This window comes from Anguilla anguilla, chromosome 9, assembly GCF_013347855.1.
Source record: "Anguilla anguilla isolate fAngAng1 chromosome 9, fAngAng1.pri, whole genome shotgun sequence".
Classification (NCBI taxonomy): domain Eukaryota; kingdom Metazoa; phylum Chordata; class Actinopteri; order Anguilliformes; family Anguillidae; genus Anguilla; species Anguilla anguilla.
The window spans coordinates 24,126,320-24,142,482 of record NC_049209.1 but is presented as its reverse complement, the minus strand read 5'-3'; the positions used below and the strand labels follow the sequence as shown (position 1 = coordinate 24,142,482).

Sequence of the window (16,163 nt, the reverse complement as noted above, 5' to 3'; positions counted from 1 at the left end):
CCTCTCTGCTTTCCCAGTCTGACTGACTGTCTGCACTCCTTTAAAAAATAATGGTGAAGTTGACACAGGTGTGTAGGCCATACAAAAAAGAATCGAGCAACCCACATTACGTATGAAACATAAAAGATATGATATATGTATCTGGAATGCATATATTTGAAAACATTGCTTATTCCTGCACTTTAAACACCAGCCTTTCCACAGGCCACAGCTGGGTTGGTGGGGGGGGGGTTATATTACTCTTGGTGATTGATCAGTGAATTTGTGGAGGGCCCCTTCATGTACAGGGTCCATCCATCCATCCATCTATTATCTATACCCGCTTATTCCTGGATAGGGTTGTGGGGGGTGCTGGAGCCTATTCCTGAGTGCATGGACCGAGAGGTAGTAATGCACCCTGGGCACACCGGCAATCGATCACAGGGCACACACACCATTTACTCACCATTCACTCACACACTCGTACTTATGGGCAATTTTTAGAGTCTCCAATTAGCCTACATGCATGTATTTGGACTGTGAGAGGAAACTGGAGTACCCTTAGGAAACCCGCGCAGACACGGGGAGAACATGCAAACTCCACACAGAAAGGCTTAGGCCAGGATTCATAGGTAGAGTGAAAATAAAAAGTAAAACCCCTGCGGGATCAAGAATAAAGGGATATTGCATAAACATAGACAGGAACTTACATTATGCACTCATACACACAGGGCTACAAATACTTAGAATAAAGGAAATGTTTATTAATTCCCACTGGGCCTTAGTCACTGTGAATTGCTGTTCTTCTTTGTTTGGCAGATGTTCATAAGGGTTTTGCACTCCCAGCGCTAATTCTGAGCAGCATATTACTTTTTAAAACCCTCAACTGACGTGAATAAGTGATGTACTCAACTGACTAATTCAATGCTTTCGATTTTATTCATTCTGCACTCTTTAAAAAAATAACGGTGGAGATGCAGGTTGATTTGCAGTTGATGCAGGTGCATAAACCATACATAAAAGAATCAAGCAACTCGTATTGCGTATGAAACATGAAAGAATTGAATATGCGCATTTCAAATGTGTGTATTTGACAACGTTGTTTATTCCTGCTCTTGAAACGCCAGCCCTTCCACAGCATGTCCCTCGGAGATCCCTTCAGAAATACTGAGCTGCCATCTTCCCTTCAAATGCACAGACATATTCGCTGAACACCGCTAGAGTTCTAGCTTTGGCCACAGCTGGGTTGGCTGTGGGTTATATTACTTTTGGTGATTGATCTGTAAATTTGTGAAGTGTCCCTTCGTGGACAGGGTGAAAATTTTTAAAGAAAGCCCCGCATGGGATCAAGAATAAAGGGATATTCGTTTAAAAATAGACAGGAACTTAGGTTATGTACTCATGCACACAGGGCCACAAATGCTTAGAAGGAAATGACTAATTCACTAATTTTATTCTTTCAAGCTCTCAATTTGCTGATTGTAGGCTTCAGTTTCATACTAAGCACTTAAATTATATGTTGGAAACCACATATTTAATTTGCAGATTCTGCGTGAATTATTCAAGTAGAAATTGTAACTTTTATGGTTCTAATTCAGTTAATGTAAAGTGTAACTAACTAGGGCCTGCTGGGTTGAAATTAGAGCATTACATTTTTCCATTGGACCCCCCCCTTTAGGTGCTTAGCACATTTATGCTACCATACATTGTATTCAAAGCGAGCAACTTCCAAGAGACGTCAGTTGGCCTACTTCTGATTGTCAATTGAGAAAAGCAAAAAGGTTTTATGAGTCTGGTTATGGGTTGATATGTCCTGGTGATTAATGTGCTGCATTGTATCATAGTTTGGTCAGTCATTGTTGTCTGTTGTTCTGGTGTTCTGTTCAGGGGAGAATTTAAAGGAAGGGTTATTTCTAGCAATGTTAAAGTGAAATATGATTCTATACTTGACAGCTGAGACTCTGGGGTCAGAAAAGGCTTATTTCCATCAGGGCTGCGTCAGAAATTTGGGTGTTGGCCCCACGGAAGAGGGTAGCTCCTCAAAGGTCTTTGCCTAAGTCTATGGAAATTATTTTGGAACTGTTTTCCTCCTGTTTGTTTATTTTTCATCTCGTTTTGCATATCAGCGCATATCTGCGCACTGCTGTTTAACCATAGAACATTCACAAACTACGCAAATGCACTTGGATTTTGGACTATCACACAAGCTTCAGAAAATCTGCTTATTTGGACGGATACTGAATGAAGTGCATTATAATAGAGCAAGTTTTCTTACCCTATTTCAATCACTAATGGTCTCTATACAGATTTAACAAAACTTAATATATGACACACAATATGTGCTCATTTTGAAGGAGAAGGGGCGTTGGCGTCAGGATATGGTGAAAGTAACCGTGGAGACGTGAACAGAGGCACGACTAAACAAGGGCACAGAGTAAATGTCACGTAACGTATCTTCTTTCTCCACTTAGGATTCAAAGAGAGGCTAAGCGAGGTCCAGCTTTTGTGTTCAGCAGGTCCACCCAGCACTTCACATCAAGGCCCTCTTCATTAACCGTCTGCAGAGACACAAAGGCCTGCTCCCCACCAGCTCCATCGTAGCTCATGTATGAAGAGTCCATCCACCTACGCTCATGAAATGCACTTTAAATACAATCTAATAATAATGATGAAATGTAAAAATGGAAGTAATGATCCAAAGATATGAGTATATGTTATTATATTTTTATTCATGTAATTGATTATGATTATCATCACATATACATTTTTGACCAGCGTATTTCATTGAGATTTAAAGTTATTAAGCTTTTGTAGTATTTAGCCTTTCTGTGTAGGTGACCTTTGTCTCACAGCAATGGTAAAACCTTTATCCATGGGACTGAATTAAAGAAAAGCCATAAAAAATACTTGCCTGTTTGTTATCTCGGTAAAGGACAAGTAAGTTTAACTTGAGCAAATGTCCGTTTAATAAAACTGTATAATTAACAGACCGAGGAGACACAGCTGCACTTTTAAATCACTTCATTCTTTTTTATTGTCTTGTGTTTTCCTAGCAGGCAATAACAGTTTTATGAGTCAAACACTTTACATTTTAACACAGAAGTTCCTTATTAAGGATTCCAGACAGCACATGAGGAGGCAGCAATAGGGAAGCCATTATACGAAATGTTACAACCCCCCCCCCCCCCCCCAAAAAAAAAAGCAGAACCAACATATAAATTGTTAGAAAGTTTATTGTAGAATACTGGCATGTATGCACATTGACTATTAGTGCAAATGTGTGTGTCTGTGTTTGTTTGCGATCCTTAATGTTCATGTATAGTGCTTCAAAATTACAATGCACTGATAGAGGAAGATGCTAGCCTGGTCATTAAGTTGTAATGATGACATTTACTCCAAAATCACAGAGCAATACACTTATGCCAAATAATATTTTTTTCAACATGACCCTTGACATATCATTTGAGTTCAAATTACAGTTCATCTTCAACGACACTGATCAGTAAAAAGTTACAGCCATCTTACACAAACAACATTGTCACAGTAAAGAGTGGCAAATGCATAGATTCTATTAATTTAGAGCTACTATTAATTAGTCTAATCTAATAATTAAACAATATTAATTACAATCATTATTTTTAACTAAAAATACTGATTTTCCAATGTTTTTTAAAGTTATTTTTCTCATTAATAATTACCACTTAATATACAAGTCTACGTTTTTAGCAATTCATTAAATTTTATCCAAGGCCTCTCTTTCTGGGTCATTTTTTAAATGTACTTATTTCATACAACATCGTATGTCACTGTATTTCTTTGCCATATTTCCGGTGAAGGTGCTTTGCGTTTTTGCTTTTACATAATAAGAAATAGGTGCCAGTTTATTTTCTACTGTATATGTGTCCTCATGTAAGTGATCCTATACCCTGCAATGAAAAGACAAAAAGCTGAGGTATTGTAGAAATCTCACCTGCTGATCTATGTCAGTTTTATGATATCAAACATTGACAATGAAACAAACACCTGTATGAAACAACAAGCCTCTCGTCTCTTCTTCGACTTAAAACGAAAGAAAAAATGAAGTACAACAAAGGCACAAATTACATTTAAAGCTCCCTCCACCTACACACCGAATTCACCGTTTACGTTTGACGTGAGACAGACTGTCGATTCCAAGCATCCTCTCCCTTCACGCAGAGGACAGCTGAGAGAATCACAGGCTCGGCACAGGGGGTCAGTTAAAGGTGGGGTTCCTGACCCCTGACAGGGAGGCTGGGCTCGCTCTCTTTCCCCGGAGAAGGGTAAGCGAGAAGACGAAGAAGCACAGACTCATCACTCCCAAGATGATTACGCCTGATATCAGGGCACTGGTCACAGAGTTCAGCCGAAACGCAGGCCCGTTCAGCTGCACTGTTACACCAGGGAGGAGGGGAGAGGTGTCAGTCCAGACGCACACACACATGCACACAAACACACACATGCTCGCACAAACCCGTATGCATGCATGCGCACACACATACATGCATGTACATATACATACGTACAGTAGATACACTCACCGGACTATTAATTAGATGCACCTGTCTAGTTATTTTTATTTTTATGCTTTTTATTTACCTTTATTTTACCACGCAGGCCAATTAAGATCTTATTTACTACGATGGCGTGGCACAAGTCAAAAGAGCGCTTGAGGAGCTCTAGTACTAACACTCTTGTACCGGGGAAGATGCCTTTTTGCCTCCAGAACAGCTTGAATTGTTCAGGGCATGGATTCAGGGCAACAAGGTGCTGGAAACATTCCTTCAGGATTTTGGTCTATGCTGACTTCATAGCATCACACTATTCCTGCAGATGTTTTGGTCACACATTCATGCTGCAAACCTCCAATTCTACCTCATCCCAAAGGTGCTCTATTGGATCGAGATCTGGGGTCTGTGCAGGCCATTAGAGTAAAGTGAAGTCAATGCTTGTGGAACCAGCTTGAAATCACGTGTACTTTGTGACACGTTGCATTATCCTTTTGGAATTATACATCTGGAAAATGGTAAACTGTGGCCATAAAGGAATGCACATGGTTAGCAACAATTCTTATGCTGTGGCGTTCAAATGATGCTCAGTGGGTATTAAGGAGCCAAATGTGTTCCCAAGAACACAATCCCCAAAACATTACACCACCACCAGCTGCCTGCACAAGGCAGGATGGATCCATGGATTTATGCTGTTTACACCAGATACTGACCCTACCATCTGCATGTCACAGCAGAAATTTAGATCTTGTCAGACCAGAAGGCTTTTTTCCAATCTTCAATCGCTCAGTTTTGGTGATCACGTGCCCACTGTAGCCTCATCTTCCTAGCTGACACGACTGGAACCCAGTTTGGTCTTCTGCTGCCCATGAGCATTTGTGGCCTTTCCTTTAGCTTGAACAGGTCTGCCCATTTTCCTCTGACCTCTCGGAAAAACAAGGTGTTTTTCGGGCCACAAAACTGTCACTCACTGGATGTTTTTCATTTATAACACCATTCTCTGTTAGGACTACAGACTGTAGCGCATGAAAATCCCAGGAGGGCAGCTGTGTCTGGGATGCTGGAACCACCATGTCTGGCACCACCAATCATACCATGGTCAAAGTCTCTTAGGTCATGAACCATTGTAATGTTTGTTTGAACCAAAACTAAACCTCTTCACAATGTTGGCATGCCTTACGTATTGAATTGCAGCCACCTCGTTTGCTGTTTGGAGGAGCAGGCTATTTGCGCTATATGAGCTAGTGCACCTAATAAAATGGCGGGTGAGTGTGCATACATACATACATACATACATACATATATACATAAATACATACATGTATGCATACATACATACATACATACACACACACACTTACACATGCATACATATAGTGCATACATACGTACATTCAGGCATACTTCGATAAATACCATCATTTATAAATGTACATACTGTAAGCACACATAAACTTGAGCACTCTCAGACCTAAGGTTAATTAGAAAGGGCATAGACAGATGAACATATTCACCCATGTCCATCACACAGTGGAATACAAATAAGGTTATCTCTCTCACACTCTAAATTACAGTTTTACCCACAATCTTTGAAGGGAATTGCCTTTTTGAGTTTAAATTTTTTGAGGTCATCTAAAACCTCATTCTGCCACATCAAAGTCAAGGATTACATAATGTCAAAGCAAGCGGACTTACCCAGCTGGGAATTGTTTGTTGGCGTCTCATCTGCAAAGAGAAAAAGGGGATTGTTACTGATAGCACGCAATATAAGAATTCTTACAGTAGCACTACAATGACTGACATCTCATCTGAAGCAATACAATATTCTAATATTACACTGAGATATCAGGTATACCCAAAGGTACACCACGTATTAAATTGTCCAGAAAATAGCATATGCAGCGCATTTGTGTATTTTGGATGTTTTTTTATACATTGTATTTAATTAGGACATCCGTCTCAAACAAAAATATTTTTTGCCAGAGACCTGGCATAGTAACAGGTGCTTAATGTGATGAATATATTGGACTATAAATCACCTGTGCAAGCAGTTCCCCTAGTTGTCAAATGTGCTTCTGTTCTCCTGCTTTGTCTTCGATATCGTATGCATTACTATACTATGACTGTATATAGCTGCAATGCTTTTAACCAGAGACTCTATTTCTATACCACTGAGCTGAGGTCATAACAAGGCCACGCCCATACAGTGTAAACTGTATCCCCCATTTACCATCAATCAAAATAGACTATTTTCACCTTCAATTTACAATACTTTTCCTTAGCTCTGAAGACATTTTTGAGAAACAGATTAAAATACCATGCTGCTTTGACATACTGTATCAAATGATACTGGAAGATTTTTTTGATGCTAGTTCCGGTTTTCAGAATATATTTGAATCATTATATACATTATGATTCAATGTATATTCAAATGAAATAAAATGGACCCAACAAGCTGTAGCAAGCTAGATTTTTCTCAGACTTATACAAAGATTAGGATTTTTTAAAAGGGAACAAATTATGTAGCTAGACTGTTGTTAGTTATAGTAAAATTAACTTACGAACATGTAATTGAGAGATGACAAGAAGGAAACATTGGAAAAAGAAGGTGAAAGTAGTCTATTTTGAACATTCAGTAATGGACACTGGCTGTTGCTGTGGCCTCGTTATGATATTGATAACATCTGTCCCCATAGCAATTTAATTTGGAGGGAAACAAGATATGTGAGTTCCATATAGGACTTGTGGATGTATCTCTGGGACCCGGTGAGAGTAGATACAGGAGAACGACGGATTCTGATTGGAGGGAGGTTAAGGCATACCACTGCGGGTGATGATGGGTCCAGCAGTAATGACAGCATTCCCAGAGACGGAGCTCGGTTCCGTTTTCTGCAACACGTCCCGTTTCTTTCGGCTGCCACAGATCTGTTTTTTTTATTTAAAAAAAAAAAGGTTTTAAATATCGGTTTGGCCGATATATCGGCCATTATTTGATTTTTTGACGACATCGGAATCGGCAATTATGCAGCCGATGTGTCCCGATTTTTAAATAAGTATAATAAACAAAAAAACAATGATTATTTATCTGTACTTGTCTGTTCGAACGTTGTAATTGCTATTTACTAGAATTATCCAGTAGAGGGAGGTCTAATACAAGTGTGAACTGCAGCAGCTGACGCGCTACTTCTGTAATAAGACGTTTGCCACTTGTGCCTCATCCAATATTCTCCACTGCAAGGCTTGTCTGCACAGATTCGATTGCGGCAACAAAGGTATGTATATTTAGTGAAAGTTCTTAATTAAATGCGTTTATACGACCCCTATGTTTATCAATATTCATTATCAAGCGAGTGAGCTAGCTAACATATTTGGTTCACTTTAGCAAGCTAGCTGGCTAGCAAGCCTTTATGAATTGGCAGTGAGCGAATAAGCAGCGTGGGATCTACATTTCCAGAGGACATCGCTGTATTCTCAAATAAATAACCAGCCAAAAAAAATGGTGATTGAATGCATCACACATTTGTTTTTTTATCTGAGATAATGATATTAGCTACTATATGATGCTGTGTCAATAGTCAACGCGTTATTGCAAGCGAGTGTGTCATCAAGTCACGCGTCATCGTAGCAAGCTAACCAGACAGTAAAAATGCCGATAAAACACTTCTAACGTGGATCGTTTTAAGCCATGTTATCTAGCTTTGTCGTGATAACATGAGAGAAGGATTGCTGTTGGAGAAGTGAATCAACCAACAGTTAGCGCGGGTAACCTGCACGAAAGCGCATTGTAGTTTTTTTTCACGTATTTCATCCGGTCAATTTAATTTCATCTAACGTTACACTTGATTCACTCATTAGCTCCGCTAGATAATGTCTTACTCTTTGAGATCATTTTGTAGAAATAAAAGAAGAAAATATAATTCATTTAACTTACTGAGAATGTATAATAAGAATAATGAGGCTGTGTCAATAGCTAATGCGTTATTGCGAGCGAGTGTGTCATCTAGTCACGCGTCAGAGCGCATTGTAGTTATTTTCACCACCGAATTCTTATGGACAGGGAAGCTCGCTAGATAAAGTCTTACTCTTTGAGATCATGTAGTAGGAATAAAATAAGAAAATATAATTAATTTACTGAGAATAGATACTAAGAAATAATAATAACAAATTAATAACAACAACAATAATAATAATATTCATAAAAATACATGTTTGAAACTGGAAAACTGATTTTTTTAAATAGATTTTTTATAGATGGCTGGAAAAGAAAGGAGTAAAAGCAAGGTGTGGAGTTATTTTGATTTCACACACTTAAATGTGGTGTTTATATATATTTAATTTAGTATCATCTTTTACATTTTTTTATCTAAAAAGTTTTATTTTTATTTGTTTGCTTATAAGTTAAATGTTCTTAAATATAGAAACTTTAATAAAACATAAGTTTTTCAAATTGATTTGAAAATGTTGCACTTTTTGACAAAATATCGGTCAAAACATCGGGAATCGGTGGGCTAGGACTCTCCAAAATCGGGATCGGCATCGGAACCAAAAATCTGGCATCGGTTGGGCTCTAGTTTTAAAGTTTGTTGGATGTTACTTTTCTTATCTCCCATCAAATTATTTTAGTAGTGCAGGTGGAAGTTATGCGATGATTTTTAGATTGGTTATTTGTGCATAACAAATAGGTTCGTTGGATGTATATACAGTAATATCCCAACAAATGGTAATACCGGGACAAATATAAATTGAGATATTTTTTTGTTCATTCAAAATCTTCCCATAACAGATGGATTTTTTGGCTGACGAGAGTCCAGAAAGGCTGGTGTTTTAGCGGATTTAGGGGAGACATTCCTTCCCATGTGGGCCTTACCGGCATGAGCAAGGCACAGTCGTCAACCCGACACAGCTTGGTGACGCAGTGCAGGAACACAGTGGACATCTTCTGGTTCTTGTGCTTGACAAAGCGGAACACCTCAAAGGAGAACCGGCCCATCTGACTCTTCCCGTTCTCAAAGACGGTCGTCTGTGGGTCTTTGTCACAGCTGTTTCAGTGTAGCAGAAAAGTTTGTTGTAACATGACAAGGACACATTGACAAATTCACAACGATATGCCTACTTATGACCAGTAAATCCTCTGGGGAAATAACCCACAATTCTTTGGTGAAACCTTGATAGTTTGTCAGAAAAAGGTTGCAGTTGGGATTAGCTCAATTCTTTGGAGGTTTCTCTTCAGCTATACTCTCTACTATATATGCCAATATATGAATTTGGCATGTTCTTTCACTCAGTTAGCAGGGCAAATTCTAATCATTTAACCATTAAAATGAGCCCTTTTTTATCATTAAATGTGGTCCACAAAGTCATTTGATGGAGTTTTAACAGTGAGTCACATTGGATATATGTGCCATCCTAATATAAGCTAATGGCCTGTACCCTGGACATTTTTTAAAAAACAACCATGCTTAGTGAAAGACAATTCAAAAAACTCCAAAGCACTGAACTTAGTTTTTTGTATTTTCTTTTACTTGGACATGAACCACCTCGTAATAAACACCTATCTATTTTGATTGTAATTGATACTATTTGCAGTCAAGGTGGCGTTCATTTTTTTTTATACCAACAATGCATTGCGTGCAGATTTTTATTTCTCATCTAAACCAAACAATTAAGGTGTATTCAAGTATTGTATGTATTTCAATACTATTGTTTACAGAACATAAAAGAAAACGGGTTTGCTTAGCAAGTTAGTGACATTAGCTGCTTTTGTCATTTTAATTTGGTAGCATGGTGAATCTGTCAAAGCAGCGATACCTACTCTGGGCTTATTGCTCGTCTCTCGTTTTTGATATGATTAAACACAGCTCTGGGACTGCCATGAGAAAATGCTTTCTCAACTTAAAGTTTACATTGCATTTAAATTGTAGGTCCTTTATTTTTGTAGAAAGAGCCCCGATGGGACTACTTCTTCATTTTTGTCTTGGAAAGAGACATTTTGTTACGGCATTCTGTCCTATTTTGACCATTGGGAGCATTGCTGCCCCATCTATATTTTTTGTCACACAACATTAATGGCATTTTTTGGATAACTGTAAAAAAACACCTTCCTAATATAAAATATACTCTCTCTCTCTCTCTCTCTCTCTCTCTCTCTCTCTCTCTCTCGCAATCATTCTCTCTCTATTTCTGTGTATGCCAGTATATAAAGTAAATGCCGTATTGTGTGTCTGCATGTGAGTGTGTGTACATGGATACAAATGTACACATATACAAAAATAAAAGTCCTGACTGGCAAAAACCCACCTGGTTCTTGACAGGGGGTTATGGGTGTGATATGGAATGACTGTACCTAAAGAATAGGTCATAGCGAAGCTCATCATTAGGATTCCCAGAGGGAGTAGTGTAACAGTAGTCCATCAGAACATTCCATCTGTTGGGAAACAAAGAGCAGGTCAGGCCATGAAAGTGAGGGACATTTGAATAGAGGTCTTCCACACAGAAGGAACGAGTACCCCATTCTTTAAGTTTCGGGGCTGGCGCCTCCTGCCAGCCAACAAGGATGGCCATTGAGCACGGCTTCTTTTTCTTTTAGTGTTTTAGCCCCGGCCCCTGTCTTACAGTGCATCGTCTGCAAGGATCGTAGGAGATTTGCTTACGGGGAGATGCTTACGCGAGGCATCCTCATGTGTCTGTTGCCCGTACTTATAAATGGAACGCGTTACTTGCCTGGGAATGCCGACTGCTATGTCAGATCTAGGTCTTAAAAATAATCCAATAATAATGAAATAATTGCATAATAACTGTGGAGCATTAGAGTGCAAATGCTGTCTATAATTCTGAGACAGTGATTGACAAATTTTGGTGATTCATTTCATGATGACTATGATGGCATTTATTGTTGTAAGAACAACTGTTTATAACTTTTCAGTGTGTTGTCAAGGCATTGCTGCTTTTAAACTGTATACATAACATATTATATGCTTATTATTATAATAAATGTATTATATTACATTATAATATTATAAATGATTATTATATCTATTCCTGCAAGAAATAAAAATGTATTTTATTGAACTGTTTAAACATCACATGGGGTTGTACAGTATATACAAACAGAATAATGTTCTCTAAATACACAATATCAATTTTCTATCAATAGAATTCAAGATAAATGTTCTGTGGACATGAAAATAACTTGCAAAAATGTTTTTGAAATGCGTTTACTTTTCCAGGGTAGTCCGTTTTCAAGTAGGCTAGTTCTTTTTTTCCCCAAAAACTTGCAATATCAAGCATTCTATTATTTTTGCAGCTACCCATAAAATAAAACACTGATAGCAGAGTTCAGAATTACACTGACATATAACCATGTAACTGTTGACTCTAGTGTATTTAATTGAGCTTGTATATAGTATGTACAGCGCTGCAGTTAAGGCATATAAACGGTTACCCGAAAGCAGCCCAAAGAAAGACAAAGTTACCGTCGATCCAGATTAGTGGCCTTTACAGCTGCGAACACACGGGTCTTTAGGGTCAGGCCAGCCATAGGGATGGCCAGCTGCTGGCTGTACGTGGAGTCCTTCAAAACAAATCAAAACATGATTCCTCAAAACATGTCATGTATTTGAGCTATATCTTCAGCAGGTAAAATTATTTAAGGATTTGTTGTCATTTTCATTTCACTTTGCCGTGCAGCCCACAGAAACCTCTCTGTTAATTTGTGGAAAAAATTTATGTTGAACCAAAACAATTAATAATTTTTTGTTTGGAGGGTTTTAAATGTAACACCAATTATGTTTTTATATTTATATACTCAGATTTAGTATGAAAAACCATTTTTTTCTTCAAATTTGCATACAGTCTGAAATTACAACAGAAGTCATAATACTATAGAAATGTATGTAGTAAATTATCTATGTAGTAAATGTAAAATTAAATTATTAGTAATTTACAACAAAAAAAACAAAAACATTTGTGGCTTTCATTATTTCCAGATAAACAGAAGTCACTCACATTGTACAGGAGTAAACTCAACGTGCTTATGAAAGTACCGTTGCTGTCCTTCACCGATATTGCAGCGGCTGACCTTGAAAATGCACAGAGTAAAACAAAACATTATACATCCATTTCATTTGTAGTCACATGTGACAATTATAAGGACATTTGCATAATGGCTTCCCAGCTTTGTTTTGAGATAGGTTTCTAATCAGCTGTAGGCTAATTGAAAAAGATAACAATTTCATACATCCTGTCCTTTTAGAATATAAATTTGAAAATTGTTCTCCGAGTGTGCCTTAATATAAAAACAGTGGTTTTCAAATGTCAGGCACCTATCACTGCATAATAAAATAAACCTGGTTACATAACAATGATACTTCACATCTATGGCATAAGTAGACGTGTAGAGTTTTTTGCAGTCATTCTCATTTTTCAAAGCAGAAATGTCAAAGCAGAACATATCTCTGAGATTAAATGGGATTAGTCTCATCGGCGTGCAGTAAGCGCTGGGGTGGAAGATCTGAGGGGGGGTGGGTGGTTTCTGAGAGCACTTACGAAGCAAGCTGAGTGTTGTTCACCAGGTATTCAAGCGGGTAGCTGCAACTGAATTTGTATAGCAGGCCCGGTAAGTAGCTGATGATGGTGGGCGGATCGGGCGTATCGATGTACCCCGATATATTTCCGATCTGCACCAGGGAGAGGTTCCCATAGGCATTCATCCCCTGAGCCGTGGAGACCTGCAATGGGGAGATATCATCTGCGCGTCCGCTCCTCTCCGGCATTGTCCAACACGGCCGTGCACCACTCTGAAATCCTATTAACAGGCAGGCTCATCCCGATAGCATCTTCAGTGCCATTAAACTAATGCCTCTGCACCCCGCTAATCCTCCAACCTGATCCCCTAATCGTTTCATCAGTCGTGCCAAACCACACAGGCCTGACTCATCACTCAGCACAACTCCGAAAAATAAAATCCCTTTTAGTAAAAAAAAAAAAAAGCACTTTTTTCTACTTTCTCTCACTAACAAATTTTCTGGGATTGTGATTTTTTCATATGGTGACCACAATTACTGATATTCGATTCTGTCCTGTCTGAATTCAGCTGGCAGGTTCCACAGGGGCCAGTGTGAACATAGTGGGCATATGCAAGTCAACTGAATTGGACTTGGCACACTGAACTAAAACTAGTGTTGGCAAGTGCACATTTAGCGATATAAGGGTTCCAAAATCTTGTCTACCACAGTGGGGGGGTGGGGGGGTGGCGATGGCGAGTGGGTCTCTTACCACCAGGGAGTTGTCGCAGGACTCCAGCGTATTGAGGCTGATGCTGAAGAGCACTACGGTGGGGAAGGTGTTGTTGTTGATGAAGCCTCGGCAATGGGCGTCGCCGTGGCGACCGTTCAGGGCCAGATCTGTGTCGACGTAGCCCGAGAACAGCACGGGGCAGAAGTTGATCTTCAGAGTGATGGTCTGCACCCCGCAGTAAACACTGATGTCTCTCTCCGCTGGGACACACAGACACCCGACATGTATAGTGACATCGAGCGCTACCCCGTACCCAAGCACATCAGCGCTATCTGAACATCTTACTGACTTGTACGACATTCACTCGGTTGAGTTCATGTGGATGAAGCTGTAAATTGACTTGAATTAAGAACTTAAAATAGAATAGCACTGGAATCAAAGCAATTAGTGCAGATTTGCTCACCAGGAAATCTGCTGTGGTAGTTAGCATCGCAGTTGTATCCATTGAACTGTGCACTGACTGAAAGAGTTTTACTTATAAGGAGAAGAATCAAACATATCCGTTCCATTTCAGCACCTAGAAGAAGAAAAAACTAAATCGGTAAATCAAAATCTCTAAATCTGTAAATCCATCTCTCTCAAACATGTACCAATTGCGACACCATATCTTAACAATAAATAAATATTTGTGCTATTAATAGGGGAAACCTAATCTAACATGGATTTTTGGAAATTAGTTCATCAAGGACTAACTGAATCCTGTGAACACATTTTCCTGTTCTCTACTGTTCAGTTATGGAATTAAATGTTTGCAGGAACATTATACTGAGGATTTTGAAATCAGAAAGAGATAATCTGATAAATAAATAAATAAATAAATAAATAGTGAGCTGTTCCATCAGGGTAACCAGCCCTTTAGTTGATTTTGAAACAGTGTGGCTCCTGGTCCAAGTAGCTTCACACCTAAGACCGTTTGATCACAAAATAGTCCAGTATAATGCTGAAGATGTTCATCCGTTCTCAACAGGTCTCATTTCCAACAAAAAGGGCCATTGTCAGGCAATAATGTTTTAATCACAGCTGAATTTCCTTTCACTGTTTGAATAATGCCCTTTAATCCAAGGCCAAACAACCTATTGTGGTTTCTTTGACAAAAGAAAACAAAGAAAATCAAGCCATTATTGCAATTAATTGCAGAGTTATCCTGGCCTCAGCAACCCTTTTTTCTCATTTGATAACTTCATCTTAGCCTGTGCAGAATAGGCGCCACCCGCGTTACCATTTATTTATGTCAAAACAAATCAGTTGTCACTTTTTGCTTTGTTTGTGATCCAAAAGTCCCCGTGCACTTACAAAAGCTCTTATCATCATCAGATAAGCTGCTCCAGAGCCTAAAAACAGGATGGATGATGGAACACCTCAGCCTCTTCAGGGGTTCACCTCCGAGCAGCAGGACAAGACGTTCCTGGGATGGCGAACAGCCCCCCCCACCCCCCCACCTCCCCTCAAAATTCATCCCACTTACCCTGGTCCCTTGAAGCTGGAGAGTCAGCGGTACTCCATGTGCTCCAGACTGCCGCATGCGATCAAATGGTCAGGACCGCATCGCTGCGAAACGACTAGAAACATGGATTCTGTTTGGGGGGGAGGGGGGACCTGGGGTTCATTATCTGAACACACCAACAATAAAAGGCTGTCCAGGGGAACATGGGAAAATCCATCAAATCTGAATATATTATACAAATCTTTTCACGGGCCCAGAAACATGAGCAGGTTTTGAAGTTTCCCACTCATATCTTTTCTGCTTGATCTGGCTCCGTCAACGCGCACAAACGTTTTGACGCCGCATGAGGTCCATTCGGGGGGGGAATTATCTTTTCATCAGCTGCCGGGGCGAGCCAGGCCGCTGACTGAGGCGCCCTTTCTCTCCGCGAGCGCGGCTCGGGGGACCCTGGCCTTGAGACCGTCTGGCCCGCTTTCAGCCCTTTTGTGTCTAAACGGCTCCATCATCGGAGCTTCTCTGGGCCCTGGCAGCGGGGACAACCGAGAGCACGCAAGCTCCCCACCGCTCCGCACACACCCGCCCCCGCCCTCGCTCCACCTGCGCAGCGCAACCACCGGTCAGAGCCGCGGCCCTCGTGGGCTCCCGGTAAGGTCTCCAGCACCAAAGCCCTGCACCAACAAAAGCAGGCACCGGATTAGGATTAGTGTTCGCTAACTTTGTGTAAGGAAATATGGAAGGTAACGGGAAGGGGCAATGGGCAGACAAAAAACCATGTGTTTTTTTTTTTTTGCTTTTATGGAATTTGAAATATTAGTAGTATTAGTAATCATCAGTCATCACTACGATCAATGTCCTACAGAACTCCTTCATGTATTGACATTACAGTCTTTCAAGTCAAAGTTCAAAGTTTTCCAGGTCTT

General features: G+C 39.7%; 1 protein-coding gene across 1 annotated transcript; it reads right to left on the bottom strand.

Annotated features, from left to right (window-relative positions):
• Positions 1-4,101: 4,101 nt before the first annotated feature.
• On the bottom strand, positions 4,102-14,316 carry zpld1a (zona pellucida-like domain containing 1a). Its single transcript, XM_035435014.1, has 10 exons — positions 14,203-14,316; positions 13,779-13,999; positions 13,050-13,231; positions 12,510-12,582; positions 11,978-12,075; positions 10,849-10,929; positions 9,373-9,544; positions 7,328-7,430; positions 6,201-6,230; positions 4,102-4,389 (listed from the first exon to the last, which is right to left on the bottom strand). Exons 1-10 carry the CDS (start codon positions 14,306-14,308, stop codon positions 4,214-4,216), a joined length of 1,242 nt encoding a protein of 413 aa, XP_035290905.1. The 5' UTR covers positions 14,309-14,316; the 3' UTR covers positions 4,102-4,213.
• Between the last annotated feature and the right edge of the window lie 1,847 nt (positions 14,317-16,163).

What these genes read in the sequence shown, in the direction of transcription:
- zpld1a (XM_035435014.1), bottom strand. Translation starts at nt 14,308, where the DNA reads ATGGAACGGATATGTTTGATTCTTCTCCTTATAAGTAAAACTCTTTCA. An exon ending in AACAACACTCAGCTTGCTTC is followed by an intron (nt 12,583 to 13,049) that starts GTAAGTGCTCTC and finishes TGCATTTTCAAG; the next exon opens with GTCAGCCGCTGCAATATCGG. An exon ending in ACTGTGCCTTGCTCATGCCG is followed by an intron (nt 7,431 to 9,372) that starts GTAAGGCCCACA and finishes TAAAAAAAACAG; the next exon opens with ATCTGTGGCAGCCGAAAGAA.